Source organism: Mauremys mutica, chromosome 1 (assembly GCF_020497125.1).
Source record: "Mauremys mutica isolate MM-2020 ecotype Southern chromosome 1, ASM2049712v1, whole genome shotgun sequence".
Lineage (NCBI taxonomy): Eukaryota > Metazoa > Chordata > Testudines > Geoemydidae > Mauremys > Mauremys mutica.
The window spans coordinates 284,848,797-284,873,852 of record NC_059072.1 but is presented as its reverse complement, the minus strand read 5'-3'; the positions used below and the strand labels follow the sequence as shown (position 1 = coordinate 284,873,852).

General features: G+C 41.2%; 1 protein-coding gene across 1 annotated transcript in view; it reads left to right on the top strand.

The window, feature by feature from the left end:
• The window catches only part of LMO7 (LIM domain 7), a 188,383-nt gene extending 166,395 nt beyond the window's left edge, over window positions 1-21,988 (top strand). The window contains exons 21-29 of the mRNA XM_045011401.1: window positions 1,843-1,935; window positions 3,585-4,015; window positions 5,702-5,767; window positions 8,225-8,277; window positions 10,806-11,025; window positions 12,308-12,607; window positions 16,478-16,586; window positions 18,440-18,542; window positions 21,401-21,988. Coding sequence (XP_044867336.1) covers window positions 1,843-1,935; window positions 3,585-4,015; window positions 5,702-5,767; window positions 8,225-8,277; window positions 10,806-11,025; window positions 12,308-12,607; window positions 16,478-16,586; window positions 18,440-18,542; window positions 21,401-21,423 — 1,398 coding nt within the window. The 3' untranslated portion in view covers window positions 21,424-21,988. The remainder of the gene's footprint in view (window positions 1-1,842; window positions 1,936-3,584; window positions 4,016-5,701; window positions 5,768-8,224; window positions 8,278-10,805; window positions 11,026-12,307; window positions 12,608-16,477; window positions 16,587-18,439; window positions 18,543-21,400) is intronic.
• The last annotated feature ends 3,068 nt before the right edge of the window (window positions 21,989-25,056 follow it).

Sequence of the window (25,056 nt, the reverse complement as noted above, 5' to 3'; positions counted from 1 at the left end):
GCTAAAAGTCCAGTTGGCGGCACAGTGGGGCTAAGGCAGGCTCTCTGCTGGCCCTCACTTCTCATGGCTCCCAGAAGTGGCCAACACGTCCGACTCCTAGGCACAGGGGCGGCGATGGGGGGCGCTGCCCCCCTCTCAAGTGCGAGCTCTGCAGCTCCCATTGGCCAGGAACTGTGGGCATGGGCAGCTCACAGAGCCCCCTTGCCACTCTACCTACAAACCAGAAATGCCGGTCACTTCCAGGAGACGTGCAGAGCCAGGGCAGGCAGGGAGCCCCACTTCCTTAGCCCCACTGTGCCACTGACTGGGAGCTGCCTGAGGCAAGCGCCACCTGGCTGGAGCCTGAACCCCAACCCCCCTCCCACATTCCAACCCCCTGCCTCAAGTTGGAACTCTCTCCCGCACCCAAACTCCCTCCCAGAGCCTGCATCCCAACTCCCTGCTGCATCCCTGAGCCCCCTCCCCCACCCAAACCCCATCCCAGAGCCTTCACCCCAACCTCCTGCCCCATCCCAGAGCCTTCACCCCAATCTCCTGCCCCATCCCTGGGCAGGGGGCATCACCCCCTGCCCCATCCCTGAGCCCACACCCAAACTCCCTCCCAGAACTCACACCCATCACCCCCTCCTCACACCCCAACCCACTGCCCCAGCCCTCATCCCCAGCCTCACCCCAGAGCCCACACCCCCTGCCACAGTCCAGGGCTCCCTCCCGTACCCTGAACCCCTTACCCCCCCACCCCCACCCCAACCCCCTGCCCCAGCCTGGTGAAAGTGAGTGAGGGTGGAGGAGAGCGAGCAACAGAGGGAGAGGGGATGGAATGAGTTGGGGCGGGGCCTCGGGGAAGAGGTGGGGTGGGGCAGGGGTGTTCAGTTTTGTGTGATTAGAAAATTGGTAACCCTAATGTTTCCATCTCCACCCATCACAAGAAAGAGAGATTCTTCAGGGCAAATTATAGACTTCAGTTTAGTAATGCACTTAGCGTGTGAGTAGTCCAAGTGAAACTAACCAAATGGCACTACTTGTGCGTAAAGTTGTGGTGTGTTTAAGTGCTTTGCTGGATTGAGGCCTTTTCTCTCAATAAACATGTACAACCTCATTATCTTCAAATTACATCCTCAGCATTGCGTGCAAATTCATTAACCATCCAAAGATTATTGGTTTCACTGAGTATAATTTAACCCACAGAAGCTCTGTTAAGGGGGATGATGAACCCAACATGAAAACAAAACAGTGTGTATATATATTACTTGCGTATATGTAATTTTCCTACCCTTCATCTTTCCAAGGCAAGGCCTGTGCCTCCCTAGGTGCTTGTACCGTGCCAAATGCATTTTGGGTGCTTCTGGAGATATAATAATAATAATAAATTAATACATAATCAGAGTCCCAAGATGAGTGCGGTAAGTTGGTCCAATAAATGATTAGTGATTTTTTTTTTAAGGACTCTAATTACTAACTTGTAACCAACGAAAAAGTTTTTAGTCTTGTTATAAATAGTTAAGATTTGATATTACTGTAGCTTAATAGAAATAAGTTCATAGCTAAACCAAAAACAAATCATAAGATCGGAAATGTAATAGGTTGGTGAGTCTTCTGAGGCTTAGGGTGAGATCCTAGCTCCCCTGAAGTCAGTGGTAAAACTCTCTTTGACGTCATTAGGGTCAGGATTTCGCCACCTGCGATCTATTAGAATTCTGTGCTGCTTATGTTTTTATTATACTTGACGTACTGCTTTGCACAAGGTTATTTTGAAAACAAATATTTTAATACAAATGAAGATCTTGTTTTCCTGTCACTTTTTAATTTACTTTTAATATAATCAGTGACTCTTCCCGCCAGGAGAAATACAGACGTGAACAGGAGAAATTGCGGGAAGAATGGCTACAGGCTCAGCAAGAAGCAGAAAGAGAGAGTTCCAAATATTTAGATGAGGTAGGTGATGTGTGTTTGTTCACTTTTCAAGTTTCTCATGATTCCTTTATTGAGCAGTAGTGGAAGTAGGTACTTAAATATGCAAATAACTTTGTTGCTTTCTCATTTGCCCAATGCAGAGAATAAATGCTCCTAGAATAAAAATAACTCTGTACAAAGTCAGTGGTTTACTTTTATGATCAGTTGGGTTTAGACTCATTCAAGACAGCAGGACAACATGCTGCTAAGCTGTATGAACAGAAGAAATGTATAAGTTGGTAACTGGCTTATAAAACAAAACAATATCATTGTGACCAGAGTGAAAACGACCAACTTCAGCCCTGATTCAGCATAGTAATCAAGCATGTACTTAACTTCTAGCCTATGACTAGTCCCACTGAAGTCACTAGGGCTATTCCATACTCAAATTAAGACGTGCTCAAGTACCTTGTTAAATTGCGGTCTTAAGGCAGAGCCATCCTACCTCTGAAGAATTTAGAGAAAAAATCAACTATAACCTTGGTGATGAAAGTCTTCCATATATCTCAAAATGTCAGGAGTGTGTCTGGTTTCTTTAGCTGCTTCCTTCTGCAGCTGTAGTCTGTTCTACAGCTGAACAGGCTATATTCTGGGTGTCCAGATGCTTTGGAGGCATCGTTGTTCTCTGTTCCTGTATCAGCTCAGAGAGCACTTCCTCCTCCTTCAGATGTACCAATGAGCATATTTATGCTTATACAGTAGTAAACAGGAAAGCAAAACAAATCTAAAGTTCATATAACTTAAACAGCAAGACTAGTGTCCCTTAATTAAGCTGTTGAGCGCCTCGTAGTGAAAGACTTAAGGACCTTTTGTTTTAAACCATAAGTGCTGAGAGTGTGATCTGGGCTAACACATTATTCCTTCATTTGAAAGGGTTATTTTGCTTCCTGCATGGAAACAAACTATTCAAAGACCTTTTTCAGAGGAGTGCATACAAAATAGAATGTCAGAAATGACTGCTAGAAGCTGGGAATGGATGATGGGATGAATCACTTGATTGCCTGTTCTGTTCATTTCCTCTGATGTGCCTGGAACTGGCCACAGTCTGAAGACAGGATACTGGGCTAGATGGACCTTGGTCTGACCCAGTATGGCCATTATGTTCTTAAATTTTAGATGTTGGGGGACGTTGAAGGATGAGGGTTACATCAGTACAGTTAACATGGATACTGAGTTTAGATATGTGCTCACTGTCGTTCATTTAAGGTTGTTTCTAACAACCTGTAAAATAAGGAAAAAAGTGAGTGAATATTCACTGACTCACTTATTGTGAAAATTGTGTAGGAAATTAGTTTTTAGTAGGGACTTAAGAAGAGAAGGAATGGCCTGAAGCATAAGTATAGGTTAGGTGTTCCATGCATAAAGGTGGTTTAAAAAATAAAAGCTGCAGACACTTTTGGAAAGACTAGGCAAAGGGGTAATCAAGGCTAGCAAATAAAATGGAACTTCTCACTTTAGAAGACTGTGTTTGTAAACATCCCTAAAGCATAAACTAAGAAGCACACTCTTTGTTGCCACCGAGAGTCCCCTGAGATTCTTCCCCTCAAGTCCCTGGTCACAAAATAAAATGTTTCCTAAATAGGTAGCCTGCACTATCATGTTTCTAAAACCATTATTTTTCCCTCCTACAGGAGCCGACTGCCCTAACCTTAAACACAGTATCGGTAACTGCACATGCACCACCTATTTCTAGCTGGAGAACAAACATGGGAGAAGACACTGATGCTCCTGAAGGAGGCAGAAGACATGAATGGGGGGAACAGCAGCAGAATGAGGAAGAGAAGGAAATGGAAAGGCAGAGACTCCAGGAGGAAAGGAGACTTCAAGAGGAAAAAGCCCTGCATTTGGAGCAAAAAAGGAAAGCCCAAGAACTAGAGCTTGAAAGAGAGTGGAAAGCAAAGGAACAACAGTATGCTGAGGAGCAGAAGCGGCGGGCGGAGGCTGAGGAGCAGAAGCGGCGGGCGGAGGCTGAGGAGCAGAAGCGGCGGGCGGAGGCTGAGGAGCAGAAGCGGCTCATGGAAAAAGAAAGGGAGATACCAATGCAGATGCCCCAATACCGAAGGTCGGCACTCACAATGGGAGAGATGCATTTACTTTTCAAAAGTATATTTTCAAAGATAATGCAGATATCCTGAAGTATGTGCATATTAAACATATGTTTCTGTGAATATCAAGAGAAAAGATAGACATGAAGTCACTAAGCAGAGTGCATTCTGTGACAACCTAAACCTATGTCTCATTACACTACCAATACACATTTTGTACCTCAGTCAAACATAAGGGCCTATCATCCTTCCTTCTATTGAGTTATACCTTATTTCGCTCATCATCCCGCTGAGTGTCAGAGTAAACCGCTATTCACTGTTTGTAAGGGTGTGACAGAATCAGGCCCATAATTAAAGCTGGTGGTTTTGTCTTTTAACGAAATTAGTTTGTTTATTTGCTTTCATAGGTTTTTGTTCAAAAGGGTTTACGCAAATGAACATGGTGACTGATAAGAGCTGGGCCAAAAACTTGAAAATTTACCATGAAAACTTCTGAGGTTATCACCTAGTTCTATTGACAATATGTAGCATTAATGGGGAATTTGCAAGTCTGTGTTTCAACACATATGTAGAGATTTATAATGAAATACTGAGTTAATTATTTCCTACCAGCTGCATTTCTGCATTCCTAAGTCAAACACTTACTGCTGTTATCTTGTAGTGGTTTGACCAGCACAGCAATATGTTTCTATTAATTGTGGAATAAAGATACTACAGCAGGGATCAGCATCCTTTGGCATGCGGCACATCAGGGAAATCCACTGGTGGGCCGGGATGGTTTGTGGGAAGCAGCAGCCAGTACATCCCATGGCCCGCACTGCTTCACACAGCCCCCATTGGCCTGGAACGGCAAACGGCTGCCAGTGGGAGCTGCAATCAGCCAAACCTGCGGACGATGCAGGTAAACAAACCATCCCAGCCCACCAGCGGATTTCCTTGACTGGCCACGTGCCAAAGGTTGCTGATCCCTGTACTACAGTATCTATGAGATAATTTATATTAGCTTAGATCCCACAGCATTTTAGAAATACCTAGTCTAAATCTAGTTATTTCAGACAATCTCTTTCCACTACCCTTTTCAGCAGTCTATTTTAAAGAGTAAAGAGAGCGGGAGGAAGGGACACACATTAACTTATAAATAACATTCCTTTCTGAAAATATTTTATCTACTAGTGTTACAAGTAACACAGAAGTGCCACTCTCACTAAAATATCAGAAACAATTTTTTTTTTGAATGTGCTCTTAAGGATTTGCTGAACAGGGTTGGCAAACAGGGTTGCTTTGCTGAAGTAGGACTTTAAATGGATTAACAATATTAACAACTCTTTCCGGTCCAATTGGGATGGCAGCTTCATTGTGCTAGGCACTATACAAACATGTATGAAGATGTGGCGCCTGCCCCCAAAAGCTGTGTTCATATAGATATACATATTCCTCTAATGTTAGCGCTTTGGTATCAGTGTTTGATAATTATTGTCATTGACAGACAGTAGGTCTGACTGGCTTCATAAAAGATCTTAGAAATGAAGTTGCGTGACAGATACAGCTTTCAAACTGAAACAGGAGCTGAGCCTCCTAGAATTTCAGTTTGCTGTGTACATGTTGTTTGTACCTTATTTCTTCATCTCTTCCCAATTTGGGTTTGATATTTACTTAATTCACTTTATTTCATATATTTATTTTATTTTATTTTTTGCTTATAGACATTATGACAATTATGAAGTATCTCAAAACTTTGAAGATCCATCTGGACACTTTCTTGCTGACAGGTTGGTATGATACTGAATCTCCAGGCAGGTTAGAATTTCACCTTTATATTACACAGCCTTGGATTTGACATTAAATTTTAACCATTTTGGTTTGGTGCCGTTTAGAGTCCTTACCAGCAGTATTGTTTTGCAGTCCTTGTGCTATGCTTTCACCTACAGGAGCTTTGGCCACCTGGTTTCTTTAAGCCATACTCTGTTTGTAACATAGAACATCTTTCAGTCAGTAGATCTTTCTATAAAGAAAGCCAGGAAGTGTAAGGAGGTGAATTTGTGGGTGGGAGTGGACTAATGAGACTGGAAAACAATCTCAGCTATTACAGTGGTTGTCATAGTGTTAGACAAGCTAGGGCATGGTTCCCACACAGAAAATTGTGCAACATAAAAGATAAGCAGGGAAAGGAGGGATACAATGAAAGTACAAAATTATCAAGAAGATGGCACACACCTTTTTAGTTTTCCTTTTTTTAAACTTTGCCTATTTTCTGTTTTGTTTTAACCCATGCCTGGTTTTTTGCTATCTTCTTTTCTGCTTTTAATAGAAGCTTTTTTGTTAACAGTGCATTGGTTCATTTAAATGCACAGTTGTATTTTCTTTTCCTTTTAATTATTGGAATAACCCTAAAAGTACTAAATTCCCCATCTCCATAAAAATATCTTCTATCCATAACTCTCCCATCCAACATTAATTCAGATACAATCAACTGTGGGGTACTAGGAGTCATCTGTATACCTTTTTCAGCAATTAGTCCACTCTTCCAATAGAAATAAGTAGGGCACTTGTGATGTCACAAGAAGAAACTCCAAGACCTGAGATGGTGCATCTGATGCATGGAACTGCACATAAATGATTTTTTTAGTTCGCTAGCAGTTCTAAAACTTGAAAATGAAATTCAGGTTTCATTGAATCAAAACTTAAAATTCTGAATTTTTTTAGTGAATCAAAAATGGTTATGGCACTCTTCTGAGAGGTTGGAGGTTCAGTTCAAACCCCTTCTCTACTTTAAATAGAAAGGGGGGTGTAGGGTTTTTCACATCGTGGATGAGTACCCTCGCCGAGGGCTAACGGTTATGTGGGAGGACTACCACTAGCTCTTCTTCTTCCCCACCTCTCCATTTTTGAATGGTGTTTAAATCCTGGAAAAAAATTGGCTGAAACTATTTAGTGAATTCCTGTCAAATTGACAGTTTTGGATTGACCAAAACTGCATTTTTTGGCAAATAAACTATTTGTCCAAAATATTTCGCCAAGGTCTACTGATGGGTATTCTGTCCTCTTAGTGCTCTGCCCGCAGAAAGTGGTGAGGGCTTTTGCACCAAATGGTTATGCTGTGGAGGCATGGGGAGAGGCCAAAGGTGCTAGAGGCATAAGCCCAGGTCTAGCTTCCTTGTTCCCTGTTGTAACTGCTTCTATATGCAGTTGAGCATTTGTAACACCCAGCTCTTGACCAGTGCAAGAACTGATCAGTCAGACTGTTAGGACAAACAATTAATTTGGGGAGCAGGAAACTGTATACAATTAAGAATATTGCATGAAAAGGCCGTATTGGCTTAATACGGTAGACTCATTTTGCACTGGGTAGTGGATGCATACAGTGATGCTGCTGTAACAGCCATCAGTAGTTTAAATATTGAAGCTGCTGCCCAAGAAATGAGCTCTTTGCTCCTTTTCTAAATAAACACCATATTTGTATGTACAGTCAGAGCCTCACTTTCGTGAGCTAGAGCTAAGCATACAGCAGCCAGGTGCTATGTTAACTTCCACATTGGGCAGCCAGAACACTTTCGCCTACTATTCATTTTCTTGTGCATCTGATGACTTTTTTTTGTCAGCTAAAACTCATAGGCACTTTCCCCTGCATGATAGGATCAATGAACCACAAGGATTTCCCGAGAATCATCCTCAGGTAGCATGTAAGGCCATACTTTTCTTTCAGCTGCAATAGCACTTCCAAACTAGGAAGTGGTAAGTACATCACCATGTAACAAACTTAAAAATATAAGCTGGCACCCAAAAAATTGAAATAGTCCTCCTTAGACTGGTATGCTGCACTGTGTCTGATCTTCATTGATATTCCAGTCTAATAACCTAGGGGAATGAGGTAGGGACCATGTTTTCAAATATTTGTACAGCACCTAGGAGAATGATGCTCCACTCTGTAATTGAGGTCTCCGGGAATTACTGCAAGATTAGTACTAAATAACAATAGCTTATACTGCTGAGACCACAGCCTGTCAATGCTGACTAGTGTTGCCTCATTATTTCCATGTACTCTCCTATGTCTGTCTGTCTGTCCATCTGTTGTATCTTGTCTTATACTTAAATTGTAAGCTCTTTGGGGCAAGACCATCTTTTTGGTCTCTGTTTGTAGAGTGCCTTGCACAACAGTGTCCTGCACCATGACTAGAGCTCTTGGGCGCTATGGTAATACAACTCATACATGTTTTCTGTATTTATAGAAATAAATCCAGATCGACTTCAGAACTGGATGATTACCCCAGAAGCAGAAATGGTGAGCACTTTAATTTCTATTAGATCTTTTTAAATTGATTGTTAACCGCATGAAAACGTGAATACAATCAAAGGGTAGTTACAGCAACTAGATATTTGAGGGTCAAAAAGATTACATTTTTGATTGCCACTCATAATTCAAGTATACAACATACTATATCAGATTTTTAGTAGTGTGGAAAATTAACCACTGCAATAGATTATCTAAGGGATGTGGTAAATTATCCAAAAGTCAGTGGGTTTAAATTCAGAATGGACGCTTTACTAAGATATACTTTAGTTGAAATTTATTTTAAAGTGGTATGATTAGTCATATTATAATCATAATCTATATAGCACATTAATACTTTTAAATAGTTATGTGTAAGGCTGTATTTTAATGCATTTTCTGTGGTAGATTGAATATAGAAACAATGGGGTTAATGTGGATAATAGATGTACTATGCTAGTGCGTTTGCACTGAGAATAACAAAACTCAATGCTACAAACACTGGGGCAATATTTTTAACACAATTGTTTTGCAACATACTCTGTATATATGGGAAGAAAACAACTGGAGATGATTTCATGATGGTATAACAACGGCTTCAGTTTTCTTAAGAAGCTGCCAAAATATAAGATTACATAGCATTCTCTTTAGAAATTTATATTCTAGATACTTTAGAATCTGCTTCGAGTATTGTATGTAAGAAAATGTGGGTGACTTACTGAAGACAGTATGATGAAAGATACAACAAGCTACTTTTAAAAAAATATTTTGTACAAGTGATAAATGGGTTTGTGTATGCAAACGTGACTGTAGGTGAATATGGAAAACCACTAGGTTAGTGGTCCCCAACCTTTCTGTTGCAATAACATATTCATGTTCTCAGAAGTGTGTGGCGGGCGCCGGACAACCAGCCACTGAAATGTTGCCGAGAACTGGCGTCATCAAGAAGCGTTGCCGCTGAAATGCCGTCGAGAAGCAGCGGCATTTCGGCAGCAACGCTTCTTGGCATTGCCGCTTCTCGGCAGTTGGTTGTCTTGGGGCCGAACTCCTTGGCGGTGGGTTATCCGGCGGAAGTGCTCCCTTGTTAGTAGGTGGGTGCACATAAATGCCCTGGCGGGTGCAATGGCACCCGCAGGCACCTCATTGGGGACCACTGCACTAGGTGGTATTGCACAGTGGCTGTTGCAAGATAAGTTAAACCGAAAGCAAAGTACGAAGACTCTGCAAAAGGCAAAAGAATCAGAGCTGGAGACTACAAGAAAACAAATGGTTTATCAGATGGAACATGCTAACCCAGACCAAGGTGGGAATGCAGCTCAAATTGGCAAGATCACTTTCTCAAATCACATCTCAATCACCAAAACTAATGAGATGACTAGACTTCCAGAAATATCTGACAAGTTAATCAATACCAATAAATCCAATAGTAAATCTGTAGTCAAAGCAGGATTAGAAGAGGGGATATTAAAACTGAAGTGACTTACTGTTTTGTTCACTTAAGTAGGCCTAGCACAAAGAGTAGCTGAATAATAACAGATTTCCTTTTATTTTTCTTAAACACTAGTAATTCTGTTCATTTGAGGAGAGTGGCATTGTTTTTCTACCTTTTTAAGATGTCAGGTAGGAACCAAAGGATGCCTTACACCAGAAGTTTGACCTTTCCTTCAATGGCTAGATATCCCAGTAACTAGAGAGTAGATAAAATGCTTCCAGCAAGGGGTGTTTTTGAAGCAGATACATTTATAAAGCAAGACTGACTCCTCTAAAACGCAATAAATTTGACATTTTGAACAGGGAATAATTCCCATAATTAGAGGGGGTGTGGATTATAAATTCTGAAAGGGGAGAAGGAATTTGTGATGCAGTTGTGTATTCTGGCAGGCTTCCATCTCATTATTGGAGAAAAGCCTCTTTCAAAGAGGGAGGGGAGTTGAGGCTTTTAGAGCAAAGGATCTTTTTGGCTTTCATCTGACCTTAAAAGTGCAGGGAATACTCATTTGTTTAAAAGTAGTGTGGCGTTGTACCATGGTTGATAAGCAGTTTTTGTTTGTCTCTATTTGATTTTTTTTAATTGTAAATTGCCACATTGTAAATTATGATTTATTGCTTGATTTGACACTAGTTACATGAAAAGCCTACATCTGTAAGAAGCAGCCTAGGGATATTTATGTTGTGGGGCAGGGGAGGAAGGGCAAAATAACGCCTACCCTATTCTGGCACTATATCCTAGAAGTACAGAATACTTGATGCTTGCTTCTGTGCTTTAACTTGGATATTCGATAGTTCACTGCTGGCTTGACACTGGATATTTCCTTTTTTGTCTTTAATGCTTGTAATGTGCATGTTGTCTGGTAATATTTGCTTTTGTAATGGCAATCAATACTAAAATGGTGAAATTATACTTCATCAAATATTAACAACACAAAGGTGCATATGTTGCTTCAGATATGGCAATTCTAGTTTAACGATTTGCTTTTTAATTTTCGCTTTTATGTTTTATCTCCCTCAAACTTGACAGATGTATGTATTTTTCAAATTAGGTACAAACAACAAATATTTGGAAAGGTCCTGGAATGTCAGTGATTCACAGAAGGGGTCTCAAAAAGAGCGTGCCCCGTCTTCAGCAGAAATAGAGAGACAACATATCCTTCAGGAAATGAGAAAAAAAACGTCACTAAATACTGACAACAGCTGGATTAGGCAGCGTAGTTCTAGTGTGCAAAAGGACCCCGTTAATCTACACAAGAATACAATGAAGAGGTAGGACTCTTTGAAAATTGTAAACTGAACTTTGCCTCTAGATAAATATTTAGTTTTGGGGCATTTGAACGTTGCTTTGCAGCACAGATTGTAAAGCCAGTAAAGATTTTGAGCTCATTTGAGTCACAACATAGTGGGGTAAAACTTGCTTGTGTTATAGCTGAGATCAAATATTTGCAAGTACGGAGTATAAAGGTGTTGTTGAATGGACTGTAAATACTTCCTCATTTGCTTATTTCTCCTTTGATGTACCAGTAATGTGAATTAATGATTAATGTGCCTTGTCGTTTGCACATCTATTTGAGAACCTCGGTAATTTAATTTGTTGTGAAATAAAGCTTAAATATAGGTTCTGAAGAATAATTTTCAGTAATTTTTAACACACAAATACCTTGTAGGAAACTTCAGAATTTCTTTGTATGTTGCTTGTGTAGGATCTAAACGTTGGGTTTGTCACTTAGGAAACAGTAAGATATCAGTTATGAGGTCATAGTTGTTTTGCCAACAGCTGGTTTCTGAACAATGTGACTATCTAATGAGGGGAGGGATTGATCTATTTTAGAACTGGTATCCCTTAGAGAAAAATACAAACACCACCACTATCTGGTGTCATTACTAAATAAAAACAATTTGATTTCTTTCACTCTGATAAAGCTGTAATGAAGTGTATTTGCTGTTATCTTTAGTGCTTTAACCTCACCTTCTTTGGTCATTTTTTCCCACTAAGTCTAGTGATGCCCAGTTATGATAAATAGTTTGCCACTTCAAATATTTTTAATAAAGGAATATAATAAAATATTCTTCAGGTTATAAAAAATAATTATGCTTAGAAAATCAACCTTTAAAATAGATACGGTGAATATTTTGATACCCCGTGTAAAGTGAAAACTTAAATATTTCCTTTTTGTAAAATCAAAGCATGATAAAGGGTTAGTTCAGGGTAGGCAACCTATGGCACGCGAGCTGATTTTCAGTTGCACTCACATTGCCTCTGGTCCAGGGAGCTCTGCATTTTATTTTAAATTTAAATGAAACTTCTTAAACATTTTAAAAATCTTATTTACTTTACATACAACAATAGTTTAGTTATATATTATAGACTTATAGAAAGAGACCGTCTAAAAACTTTAAAATGTATTACTGGCACGCAAAACCTTAAATTAGAGTGAATAAATGAAGACTTGGCACACTGCTTATGAAAGGTTGCCGACCCCTGGGTTAGTTCATAAGAAGATCTGTTTCTGGGCAGTAATATTCTGCACATAACAATTATACATTTCAGAGGTGAATCGTTAGATAATCTTGATTCCGCAAGAACAAGTTCATGGAGACATTCATCTTGGATGAATCAATCTGCCTCTTCCACATCATCTAGTCAAGATTTTGGTCGCTCTGCTGCTCCACTAGTGTCTACTTCGAACCGAGCTTACATGCGTACCCCCTCCTCCAGTGTAGCACCTCCTTCAGCCAGCTCTGGAAGATCAGCCACTTCTTCCCACACTTTCCCCTCAGCACCTTCTTCTGTACCGCGTGCTCAGTCTCCTACCTCTGCTTCCCAATCAGGAGCCCAGCAGCGGAACAAGTAAGTAGTTGCCCATCTGTTGAAAATTTGTAAATTGCTGGCTGAACTGTGGACACTCTCATATAGTAGTTGCAGCAGAGGAGTTGGAACTAATGAGTCTTTTACAAGCTTTGCCACTGGCTGGCTTTGATCTTAAACAAGCTACTTGATCTCTTAGTACTGGAGTCTGATTGTGTGTGAAACAGGTATAATTATATTGTTCAATTATATTATATTGTATAATATTCCACATTGGAGTGTTGTAAAATTTAATATTTGAAAAGTGCCTTGAGTTATCTAGCTGAAAGGCACCATAGAAGGACAGTGTTATCACTTTCATTTTTCTCATAGCTGTTCAGAAAATTTCCCAGGGTTTTGTTGCTACTGCCTTACACTGGTAAAGAGAAGATGAAGCAATACATCTTGAGTCACTCAACTCAAAATTATTTGTGGGTTACAAAAATTACAGGGCCGCCCAGAGGATTCAGGGGGCCTGGAGCAAAGCAATTTCGGGGACCCCTTCCATTAAAAAAATTGCGATACTATACAATACTATATTCTCGTGGGGGCCCCTGCGGGGCCTGGCGCACTTGCTGCACCCACGGGCAGCCAGTTTTGAGAGAACTTCTTTACAAGGTATCACTGGTTCTCAGCATCAGCTAGTGCTAAAAGGTACTAAAGCTCATTAAAAGGGTTGGACAGATATTTTCCGTCAAAACTTTTTCTGGATCGAAAACTAGGGGTTTTTAAAAAGCAGAAAAAAATCACGGACAATGACTGCTTTCCTTCAAAATTTGTTGTGTGTTTTTTTTTAAATTGAAAAGCTGAAATTAGTCTGCCAAAACCTGAATATGGTTTGGACTTTCAGAAGTGTGTGGCCACATATTTGCTGCTTGCTGTGTTTGATTGTTTAAAGAAGCAATAAAAAAATTCTGCTTAAAATAAATCCAAAACTTTTGAACCACCTCAGCTTGGGACCAAATGCCTGAGCCCATCCAGTCAGAGATTTCCCCAGGTTTCTGATACTCTGCTGGCTTCCTTGACTTGTATCTGTCTCCATAACTTTGGGTTAATTTAGGTTAGAACATAAGAACAGCCATACTGGGTCAAACCAAAGGTCCATCCAGCCCAGTAATCTGTCTTCCGACAATGGCCAATGCCAAGTGCCCCAGAGGGAGTGAACCTAACAGGTAATGATCAAATGATCTCTCTCCTGCCATCCATCTCCACCCTCTGATAAACAAAGGCTAGGGATACCATTCTTTACCCATCTTGGCTAATAGCCATTAATGGACTTAACCTCCATGCATTTATCTGTTTCCTAGAGACTGGCTCCACGGGGTCCCTCACAAACTGGAGACGGTTACTGTGGGTTTGTCTTTAGTATAGCTTATGTACATACTCCACGAACTGAGCATTTGAGCTTGTTCCAGAATCTGGGATGAGCCTATGTTGTGAAAACTGAAATGCTCAAAATAGCACATGCATGTGAATGGACACAGGGTGCTAAAATTAAATTACCCCAGGGGTTCTCAAACTGGGGGTCAGGACCCCTCAGGGGGTCACGAGGTTATTACTGGGGGTCGCGAGCTGTCAGCCTCCACCTCAAACCCCACTTTGCCTCCTGCATTTATAATAGTGTTAAATATATAAAAAAGTGTTTTTAATTTTTAAGGGGGGGTCGCACTCAGAGGTTTGCTGTGTGAAAGGGGTCACCAGTATAAAAGTTTGAGAACCACTGAATTAACTCCTCTGAAGCCTCAGGGAATGCAGGGGAGTGGGGGTCACCCTTGGTAGGGTTGGGAAGGATATTGCTCTTCTCATGTGATACCTCCCCCTGTGGATAATTTTAAATGAAGCTACCCTCCCCTGACATGAATCTCCCTATGGCACTGAAATTAAATGTAGACTATAATTTGGCATTTGAGAAGTGAAAGGGATGGTAGCCCTAATGGAAAAGCTAACAGCTTGGCTCTTCTGCAAGCCTCAAACTGCTGAATGAGCTTTAGGGTAGGGGAAGGCTGTGCTTCTCAAACAGCCTTGCCCTGCCCCCCATCAGACCCCCACCCACTTCCTGCCCCCCAACTGCCCGCCCCCCCTCAGAATCCCCAACCCATCCTGCTCCTTGTCCCCTCACTGTCCCCCAGACACCTGCCCCCCCAACCACCACCCTGAGACCCCACCCCTGCTCCCTGTCCCCTGACTGCCCTGACCCCTATCTACCCCCCGCTGAGTCCTGACAGACCCCCGGAATGCCCACAATCCAACCCCCCCTATTTCCTGTCCCCTGACCGCCCCCCCAACCTCTGCCCCCTCCCTGTGCCCTGACTGTCCCTGGGACTTCCTGCCCCTTAGCCAATCCCCCGGCCCTGGCCCCTTGCCCCTGGCTCCCCCCTCACGCGGAGCCTCAGCCCATCCAGGAGCTTCCCTCGACAGGGGCAGCATGGCTCCGGCAGGGCCTGAGCTCCGCCCCACTCAGAGCTGCGTGGTCAGGGGGCGGGGCTGCGAGCTCTGGGCCTAGTGGAGGGAGCTCACGCCCCGCTGGAGCTTGCAGCCCCGCCCCTGATGGGGGTTCAGGGGCCCCGCCGGAGCCACGCTGCAGCTGTCCCGGACGCTGCTGGCTGGGCTGAGACTCCGGGAGAGGGACGGAGATGGGGTCGGGCTGGGGCTGGGGCTGGGGAGGGAGCTTCAGCCATTCTCGTGGGGGCTCCTGCAGAGCTTGGGGCCTGGGGCAAATTGCCCCACTTGCGCCCCCCCCCTCCCCCCGGGCGGCCCTGAAAAATGATAAGTCTCCTTGTACTTTCCAGAAATCACTTCTGACATTTATTGGTTTTGCAAGAATCTTTTGTTTAAAAAATAAATACATAAAATTTTAAGGCCCACATTTTATTGACCACATCTCTCTTGCTGACATGTGGTCAACATCGTCTCAGAGAACTCTCAGAAATGTTCATGGCTAGTGATCCTGGGTAATTGTAGGATAGGTCATTTCTTTTAAGTTTTAATCCATTATTTTAATCCAGAAAAGGAAGTAATTAAAGTTTATTTTGGAGTAAAGATAACCATGCTCTTTCATGTTTTTAAAACTTTTTTTAAACAAATGTGTATATAAGATTTTGGAAACTCATGTACACACAGCAGTTACATGAAATAGGTGTAATGAGACCATTGCAAAAGCATTCCTTCACCCTTCCTAGCTCTAGTGTTCATGAACATGCTGATAAATTGAGGAATTTTTTTAAAAGCTAGACTACTTAATTTTTTTTAATAGTGTAAGAAAATGACCTCTTTAAAAATGGCTGCTTCTCTTGTTCTCTCTTCCATTTTCGGATTTCAAATAATCTGGTTGGCCCATGGAAATTGACCTCTATAAGGCACATGTTCAAAGGAGTTAATATAATGTATGTCCAGAACCAGACTTCAGTTATCTAACAAGCTACAGAGGGTGGTACTTGGCAAAGGTTTTAGTGAAGTGTAGCCCTAATAATACTTTCTTTCAGATAAGAAATGAGACAGGAGAACAAAAACTATGAATCACTAGTTTCCAAGCTTAGCTATATCTGTTTTCGAATCCTCTTCAACCAGCATTTAACATGATAAAATAGTGTGCAAGAATGCAACATAAAATCTTATGTTCACTTCTGTTTTGTCTGTTTCTGTAGATTTTTTCTTTTTTAAATTTTAGATTTTTATAACTTACAGATTTAATTACATAATATTAATTTTGATGTTTTTCCCCGATAACCTAATTTTCCATTCATAACTGCAGCACACAGTCCTCTGTTTCAATGCTTTCTCTCATGACATCATGTTCTTAATCACTTTCATCTATATTTTAAACATTTTCAAGTGGTTTTGAGGACCTGAGCCACATTCTTGTTCTGTATCTAGGTCAGTCAGTGGGAAGAAAATATGTTCATACTGTAATAACGTTCTGGGCAAAGGAGCAGCCATGATCATCGAATCTCTTGGTCTTTGTTATCATTTACGTTGTTTTAAGGTGAGAGCTGGAGAAACACTGTGAAGAAACGGGAACTAACTTGGAGCACGCATGGCTACTTGGAGTTCTGGTTGTAAAGGCTCTACTAATCACATGCTACTAGCTCCACTCATGTTGTGTGCTACATGCATATATCCATGCAACAGTCCTATCCACAGGCATTAAGCATTCACCTTAATACTACTCCTTGGATTGTTATTAAAGTTTTAACATTTTACACTCCAATTTTCACTTTTTAAAAAAAGGCATTTTCAGAAAATGCTGAGCCACCTGCCCTCTGAAAATCAGGCTACTTTGCCATAAACCCCTTACTAAGGGACAAAACATAAATGCACTGCTCCAGGAATAGATGAGAAACTAGATTAAAACTTAAGTGTGTCTGGTCATTGGTTCCAGGCTGAAGGGAAGAAGTAATCTGTGCCAGCTGAGTTGGGTGGCATGTTCTAGGGGAAGGAGCCAAGGCTCCACCTACTTCTGTACACCTGCATAGAAGGAAGAATAGTAATCCGCACAAGCGGCTCTCCGCTGCCTTTCTTCCATGTTATTTTCTGCTACATGGGTAGTCAGCACAGAGGAATTACCCTTTTGCGCTGGCACATAGGAGGAATTATGATCTCTCCCAAAGGCAATTGTTTTAGGATTAGTGTACCATTGAACAAAGTACTGCAGAGTTGAATTTATTATTTTAGATGTTATATAAGGGCTTTTATGAATGTGTGTTAGGCCCTGTGGAACAGCTGAATGAACATATCTTAATTCTAGAACCTTTTTTTTCTCCTGATACCCTTGCTAGATGCCATCCTACTGTAGCATTTTTCACAGAGGCTACAAAGCCTTAACCCCCTTGTTCTGTAGTGTTCATTTTATTTTCTAAATCCAGCATGCACAAACTATGGCTATGGCTACACTTAGCGCTGCACAGCACTGCCGCGGGAGCGCTCCCACAGCAGTGCTTTGAAGCGCGAGTGTGGTCGGAGCGCCAGCGCTGGGAGTGAGCTCTCCCAGCGCTGTCCGTACTCCACCTCCCTATGGGGATTAACGTACAGCGCTGGGAGCGGGGCTCTGATCACACTGGCGCTTTGCAGCGCCGCAACTTGCAGCACTGGAGGGGGTGTTTTTTCACACCCTGCTGCAGTGCTGCAAATCTGCAAGTGTAGCCATGGCCAAAGAACGGTGATACAGAGACAGTCCATCCAGACACCATGAGGTTTATATGTGCATGTGTCACCTCTGTCTACTTGGAGATTCAAGAGCTATTGCTTAGTTCCCGCTATAGCAATGCATTGTTCACCCACTATGCTTAAACATTTTAATATTAGCATAAGGAAGGGTGGCAAGAATTCTGTTTTGGCAAAATGAAGGAATCTGAAGCTCCCAAGAATTCTTTTAAATTATGCATACACACTTAGAATAATTGGGCATAAATGCTTCCTGTCTTGAAAAGCAAGGTAGCAGAATGAAAAGCAGATAGTGTTGCATGGAATCTGCAAGTGGCACACACAAACGTTTTGTGCCAAAATTGCTGTTGCCGTTTCAAGAACAAGTTATTTCATGTTGTGCCATTTTTAAAATTTTGTTTCAGAGAAATTGAAGCTTAAACAAGATTTCATGAGCTAATCTCTGAATCATTTCTTTTTTATATGTTTAGAATGTGCATCTCTATTAGTTTGCTAGTCATCACCTTTAAATGATGTCTCCCCTGGTTGGCTGCATTTTAATCTGCAAATCGTATGTTTGCTTTTGGTAATTTGGGTTTATGGTTCAGGCTTCGCTGTTTTTTACTATAAGCTGCTTCTGAATATGTTGTCTCCCAGTGTTTGTAACAAGTTGCTAATTATTGGTGTTTAATACAGTGCGCAGCTTGTGCATGTGACCTGGGGGGCTCACACTCAGGAGCTGAAGTCAGGATCCGAAACAATGAACTCTTCTGCAACGACTGCTATGTCAGATTTAAAAGTAAGGAGACCAGACTATAATAAGTGTGTGAAAACTTTTTCTACTTTTGCTCTGGGGCTCCCAGAGTCTGCCTACTGCTGTACTTAACAAAGACTCTTGTGTTTAGCGCTAACTTGGTATATTAGTGAATTGATTCATAAAGGTTTCATTTCTGTTTCTCTTTGTGGGCTGTACTCTCCATTCCCTTAACATACTGTGCAATGGTTTACCACCCCGTTATTATGGATTTGCTTCATTCTTTACAAATCTGGGAAAGTGGCACCTTAGGGCATGGCTACCCTGCAATCAGAAGTGTGACTGCAGCATGTGTAGACATAGCTGAGCTAGCTTTGATCTAGCTAGCTTGACTAACAATAGCAGTGAAGCCACAGAATCACCGACAAGCCACTTGGGTGGTCCTGGATGGGGTGTACTGCCTATACTGCAGCCCTTGCTTCTGTGGCTTCACTGCTATTGTGACTGCAATGTGGGCATACCTTTAAAGTCATTGCTGTACACTAAATAAAAGTCAGTCATGTTGCAAAATTGCATCTACTTATAAAACTGATCTATGCACATACTAGGAAAATGATTAGTTCATCCTAATTATAGGATGTTGGTTACTATCTCCAAAGCTACACTCTTTTGAATTATAACCTCATGATTGGTTATTCATTTGGGAGTATTCGATCAGCAGTGGATTGATTTACTTGCAGGTTTTAATTAAAGGATGCAGTATAGAATTTTTTTCTTTATTCCCATTTACAAAAATTCTAACTTAATGAGCTTGGTGCTGGTGCTTTGAATAAAAAGCATTTTTCTCTTTGCTGCTGCAGAAAGTGCTAGACAACTCCTTAATTCTGAGAAGAGTTCTCTATCCAGAGTCTCCTATATTGCTACTTTTATGTGGCAAACTCAAACTTCTTTAAATTAATAATTTTGAGAGGGGTGTCAGTTTCTAAGAATGAATGACAGAGAGACAAGCACTCCAGCTTTCCCATTTAAATTTTGGTCTGTATGGCTCACTGAGGTTTGGAAAGCAATGGGGATATCCTGGGCTACAAGTTGTGAGCTGAACCCCCAGGTCTTTTCTGGATGGGGGAGGTCCAGCAGGAGGAAGGGAAAAGTACTGGTTCCTTTGTTTCCAGATTTTGGGGGTGGGGGTTTGTACATGTTTGGAGAAGATAAAGGGATGCCACTTGTTTTTGAAAAACAGTTGTGATGCCTTTGCTAAAGAAACCATTTCTTGTCACATATGCTCTTGATGACTTATCTTTGATCACTTGCCCTCTTTGGGGAAAGTTGCTGTGTAACTGATATAACACTGGCATTTGGAATCCACAGATTTTCTTGACTATAGCTAGCCAGTATTTGAGTGGTGGTGGAAAATTTGCTGCTGTGGATGAGGATGAAGTGCCCCTGCTAATTTTTAAATCTGAGATCTGCCTGTAATATTCTGGTCCACAAAGCTGTGGTGACATGTAGCCATCCCTAGACAGAATTACTCTGGAGTGGGTCTCCTCTTCACCCTTCTTAAAGGCCTGGAGGGTAGTTTGGAGCAAGGGAGCTCTCATGTAGGTTTACTGTAGGATTCTAACTTGTTACCCAGTTCAGTGTGTATGTTAAGCCATTGAAAGGGTAAGTTAGAGGAGAGGGCTCTATATCTTCACCACTTTTCATCCCATCAGTGGAATGAAATGAACAACACATGTGGCTGTGTGATCACTTAAGAGAAATATTATGCACAGAGTGCCAGTGTTCCTGGATCTGCAACGGAGACCAATTTGCTTCCACATGGACTCTTGATTTTAAGCTAATAAGTCCAGTTCTCTGAACCTGGATACCTGAGAAGCTGCGTTTCCCACAGTATGTTGTTACAGCAGTTGTGATCAGTGGAGGCACTTGAGCTAGAGCTCATCCCATTGTAGACATGAGAGTGCTGTTTATAGTGCACTCTCTATAAAAGGGTCTTGACTCTGGAATTGATTAGTCTCGTCCATCCCTCTTGGTTTGTAACAACCAGGGGCGGCTCCAGACCCCAGCACGCCAAACGCGTGCTTGGGGCGGTATGCCGTGGGGGGCGCTCTGCCGGTCGCCGGGAGGGTGGCAGGCGGCTCCGGTGGACCTCCCGCAGGCACGCCTGCAGGAGGTCCACCGGAGCCGTGGGACCGGCGACTGGCAGAGCACCTCCTGTGGCATGCTGCCCTGCTTGGGGCGGCGAAATGTTTAGAGCCATCCCTGGTAACAACCTGTAATTTGTGAAACTTCCAGACATACTGTACAAGTGGCCCATTTTCTTCCTTATATGTTTGGGTAGAAGGTTGGTTAAGAACCTTTGAATGGTAAATTGTAGGATTATTATGGTAGTGACATGTAAAATAAATAACTTTGTACAATATATTTACTTGTAATATTTTTGAATATTGCAAAAGCAGCAGAGTATTGGATGGATACTTTTTAAATGCTAATTGAAAAGATTTGTGATTGTTAAATGTTTGCTAGATAGCTAAGCTCTTGACAAAAAATAAAAACCTGACCCTGACACCCCTCCCCACCAATATTTTTGACTGAGAACAAGTTTTAAAATGATATTTTTGGATGGATTGTATACACCATTGAAAATCCATTTGTTTTAAATGGGAATTTAGATTTAATCTCACAGTATAAGCAGTGTTGTTGTTGTTCATTGTAGTTTGCATATTGATTCTATCTTGTATTTAGATGCTATGTTCATTACCTTTTGCAAAAAGGAACTGCAAACAGATATTGATTAATGATATTATTTTGACAGACATTTTTGAACTCAATATCTTACATTTACTAAAACACTCCAATAAACTCTTCCTTAATCAAAACTTTTTTCTATTTCTCCCCAACAGCTGGACAGCCAACCGCCATGTGAAGCAACCATAAATATGAAACCATTGTTGCAGATAGAAGAGGAGGTGGTTGCTGGTGATGTAGATTTATAAATATGTATTTTGTTTGTGTTTTTTAAGGGTAACTTTTTTGCCTGTCTAGATTATGTAGAAGATGCATTGTATCTTTCATTCAACTTTAGTTATTTATGAGAATGTAATCACAAGAAGGAAATCTCTTTAGGGGGGGAGGGAGGGAACACATTCACTTTTTGAGTTCAATATACTAAAAAGCACAAGGGAGAACAAACATTTATCAGTAATAACTTCAAAACATTTTTGAGGCTGATAATCAACTAGCAGAGTTTCCAATGGTATATGAAGAGGGTATTTGGTTTTTTATGTTCTTAAATGAGCACTATTGAAATAGTTAATATAAATATGTATTTGTAATTGCTGTCTTTATTTTTGACATATGCTACGAAGTGAATTCTCTAGAATAATATGAAGCTGCATTAAAATGTACACCAAAGTGTTTGCTTTCTGTATTCTGGTTTCTAAAACTGTTTACTATTTGCTTTTTGAAAATAAAATACAAAGTATAGTCTGTTTGCTCAGTGGTGATGGCATAATGTTCTGCATAAGAACAATGGAACCTGTTTGGAGGAAAGGGGTCTCTCTTTTCTTTATTACTGAAAAATATAACTATCACTTTCCCCTCAAACAAGTTAATCCAGAAAGTGGAGAATTTTTTGTTGAATTCCAGTATATTTGTAAATAAATGTTCTGATGCTGCATTTATTAGGTATTTCCTTCTCTTTCCTGCCTTTCAAAATATCCAGGGCCATGAATGGTGCATAGGGTGAATTTGCTGAACAATAAATATGAGTGTTTGAATTTTTGTTTTGGTAAAACATTTCTTGTTTAATATTTACAATGCCACCATGCAGGCACAGGGACACCAGTGGCTCACTTCTTGCTATATGCCATTTCACTCACTCCAGATTTATATGTAGTAGCATTTTTTCCCCTGTCAAGCTCCATTTGTTTTTTCTTTTCAAAACTTAGTACAAGTGACCTGACTGAATGTGTGTGTTGCATAACATGTGCTAGTTAATAAGGATAGTTGGAAGCTTTGCTGAAAAGTTTCGTTGGGGCCACCAGGCTCTTCAGAGAGAGTTCCTGAACTTCACTAAATTGCTGCTGCGTTAGAGAACTCTGGGGGGATGTGTACTATGCAATCGTGGACAGTGGTTCTCAACATTTTTTTTGTCAATGACTCGAAGTGGTAGAAAAATAATAGTTACCAGTCATACTGCACAGTCCTTGGCAGGTGCAACAATATGTAGGATTTGGCTCACAGTTTTTTTGACCATTTGGTGGGTTGCCTCAAAAAAAGAGTGAGGGGGGGAGGCACAGACTCAAGTCTTGGGCAGTACCACATCAAAAGGCACCAAATCCCATGTCAAAGCCCCCAAAATGTTTCTTCATCTGACTGGGCTCTGAACTTAGCTAGGATAAGGAGAGGGTGAGGGTGGTGTAGAGAAAGAGGCTGCAGCAGAAGGAAGTAGGGGAGGGATCCTTCAATAAAGGAGATGTAACCTTTTCTTAAACTGAGCACAAATCTAGGCAGTAATTTTCCTCCATTTTATCAAGTGCTGTTTATCTTTTTATCTTTCTTCACCAACATTCTAGCTTCACTGAACTTTTTCCTCAACTTCTGTTTGATTCTTGACCCAGATAATTGCCTACAAATCTTACTATGTATTGTTTAATAAAAGGTTTCCTTTAGAAATACCTGACCACACTGAAGCTGGTAAATTGCCTGTTCTGCTGTCCTTGTGGACCTATTGACTTTGACTTCATACATTTGGTATACAATGTAAGTGCCTTGAAGGAAACAGGGATGACAAGGCTAGTGCATGCTAAAGTCTTTATCGTACTGACCTGTAAATGTGGGTCTCATTGCAATAAGAAGTAATTTGTCATACTGTAGATGAGCAACAAGAACTCCAGAAGAAAGCAGTTAAAATGTATGCACTGTGTGGCCACTTCTGTTCTCCACACTAGACACATTTGAAACTCAGGCAACTGAATTTATCATCTGACTTTCTTTTATAGTATGGCATTTCAGATTCTGCAAAATTACATCTTTACCATTGCTAAAAACTTCTACGTCTGTGAATGGGTTGAGGAGCCATCTCTACAATTAAATGTTCCTTTTCTAGGAAAGAAAGTGGAAGCTAATGCATCCAGCCAAAACTTGGATTATCTACATGCATTTCTTACTTGAAGTCTCTCTAAATTTGACAAGAAACAGTTAATTTAACTGAGCAAATGAGACTGAGGGAAAGTATGATTGCGCTCTCTAAATATATCGGAGAGATAAATACCAGGGAGGGAGAAGAGTTATTTAAATTAAGTGCCAATGTTGACACAAGAACAAATGGATATAAACTGATCATCAACAAGTTTAGGCTTGATATTAAATGATTTCTAACCATCAGAGGAGTGAAGTTCTGGAACAGCCGTCCAAGGGGGCAAAAAAACCTATTTGGGTTTAATACTGAGCTTGATAATTTTATGAAGGGGATGGTATGATGAGACTGGCTACGTACCATTGTGGGCAATCTGTGATTGCTAGTAGCAAATATCGTCAATGGCTGGTGATGGGACACTGGATGGGGAGGGCTCTACAGAGAATTCTTTCCCAGGTGTCTGGCTGATGGGTCTTGCCAAAATGCTCACTGTACAACTGATCGCATATTTGGGGTCAGGAAGGAATTTTCCTGTCAGATTGGCAGAGACACTGGGTCTTTTTTGCCTTGCTCTGCGGCATGGGTCTCTTGCAGGTTTAAACTGGAGTAAATAGTGGATTCTCTGTAACTTGAAATCTTTAAACCATGATTTGAGGACTTCAGTAACTCAGCCAGAGGTTAGGGGTCTATTACAGGAGTGGGTGGATGAGGTTCTGTTCCCTGCAATAAGCAGCAGGTCCCTTCTGACCTTAAAGTCTGAATCCATGAACTAATGGAAAAAGTCTTTGCATAAATTAAATGGTAGAGCCATCAAATTTTACTGAACAGCATCTCATATAAAAAGCTTTAGTCATTTGCATTTTTCCCACTCTACTTTACTTGAAGGGAAAGAGACCAGAGAGGATCAGGTTAACCACTAGGCACAATAGGCTCTGTTTGGGGCCTTGATTGTAATTCTGCCCCTAGTACCTAGGCCTGAACAGGTTGTCACAGCCTGTCCTTCTAGCCAGCCTAAAAGATTGATATCTGTTCCAGATGCTGCTGCTTCTGCAAGTGCTGCTGGGTGGTTCTCTTCATACCGTGTTGGGTGCATGAGCAGAAATCCTCTGCACCGCTCACAGCTCACCCAGGAGCTTCAGATTCCACTCCATCTGTTGGACTATTTCCCTTCAATATCATATTGCCCCTATATAAATACATGGTACACCCACATCTTGAGTACTGCATGCAGATGTGGTTGCCCCATCTCAAAAGACAATATTGGAATTGGAAAAGGTTCAGGAAAGGGCAGCAAAAATGATTAGGTGTATGGAACAGCTTCCATGAGAGGAGAAATTAATAAGACTGGGACTTTTCAGCTTGGAAAAGAGACAACTAAGGGGGGATATGATAGAGGTCTATAAAATCATGACTTATGGA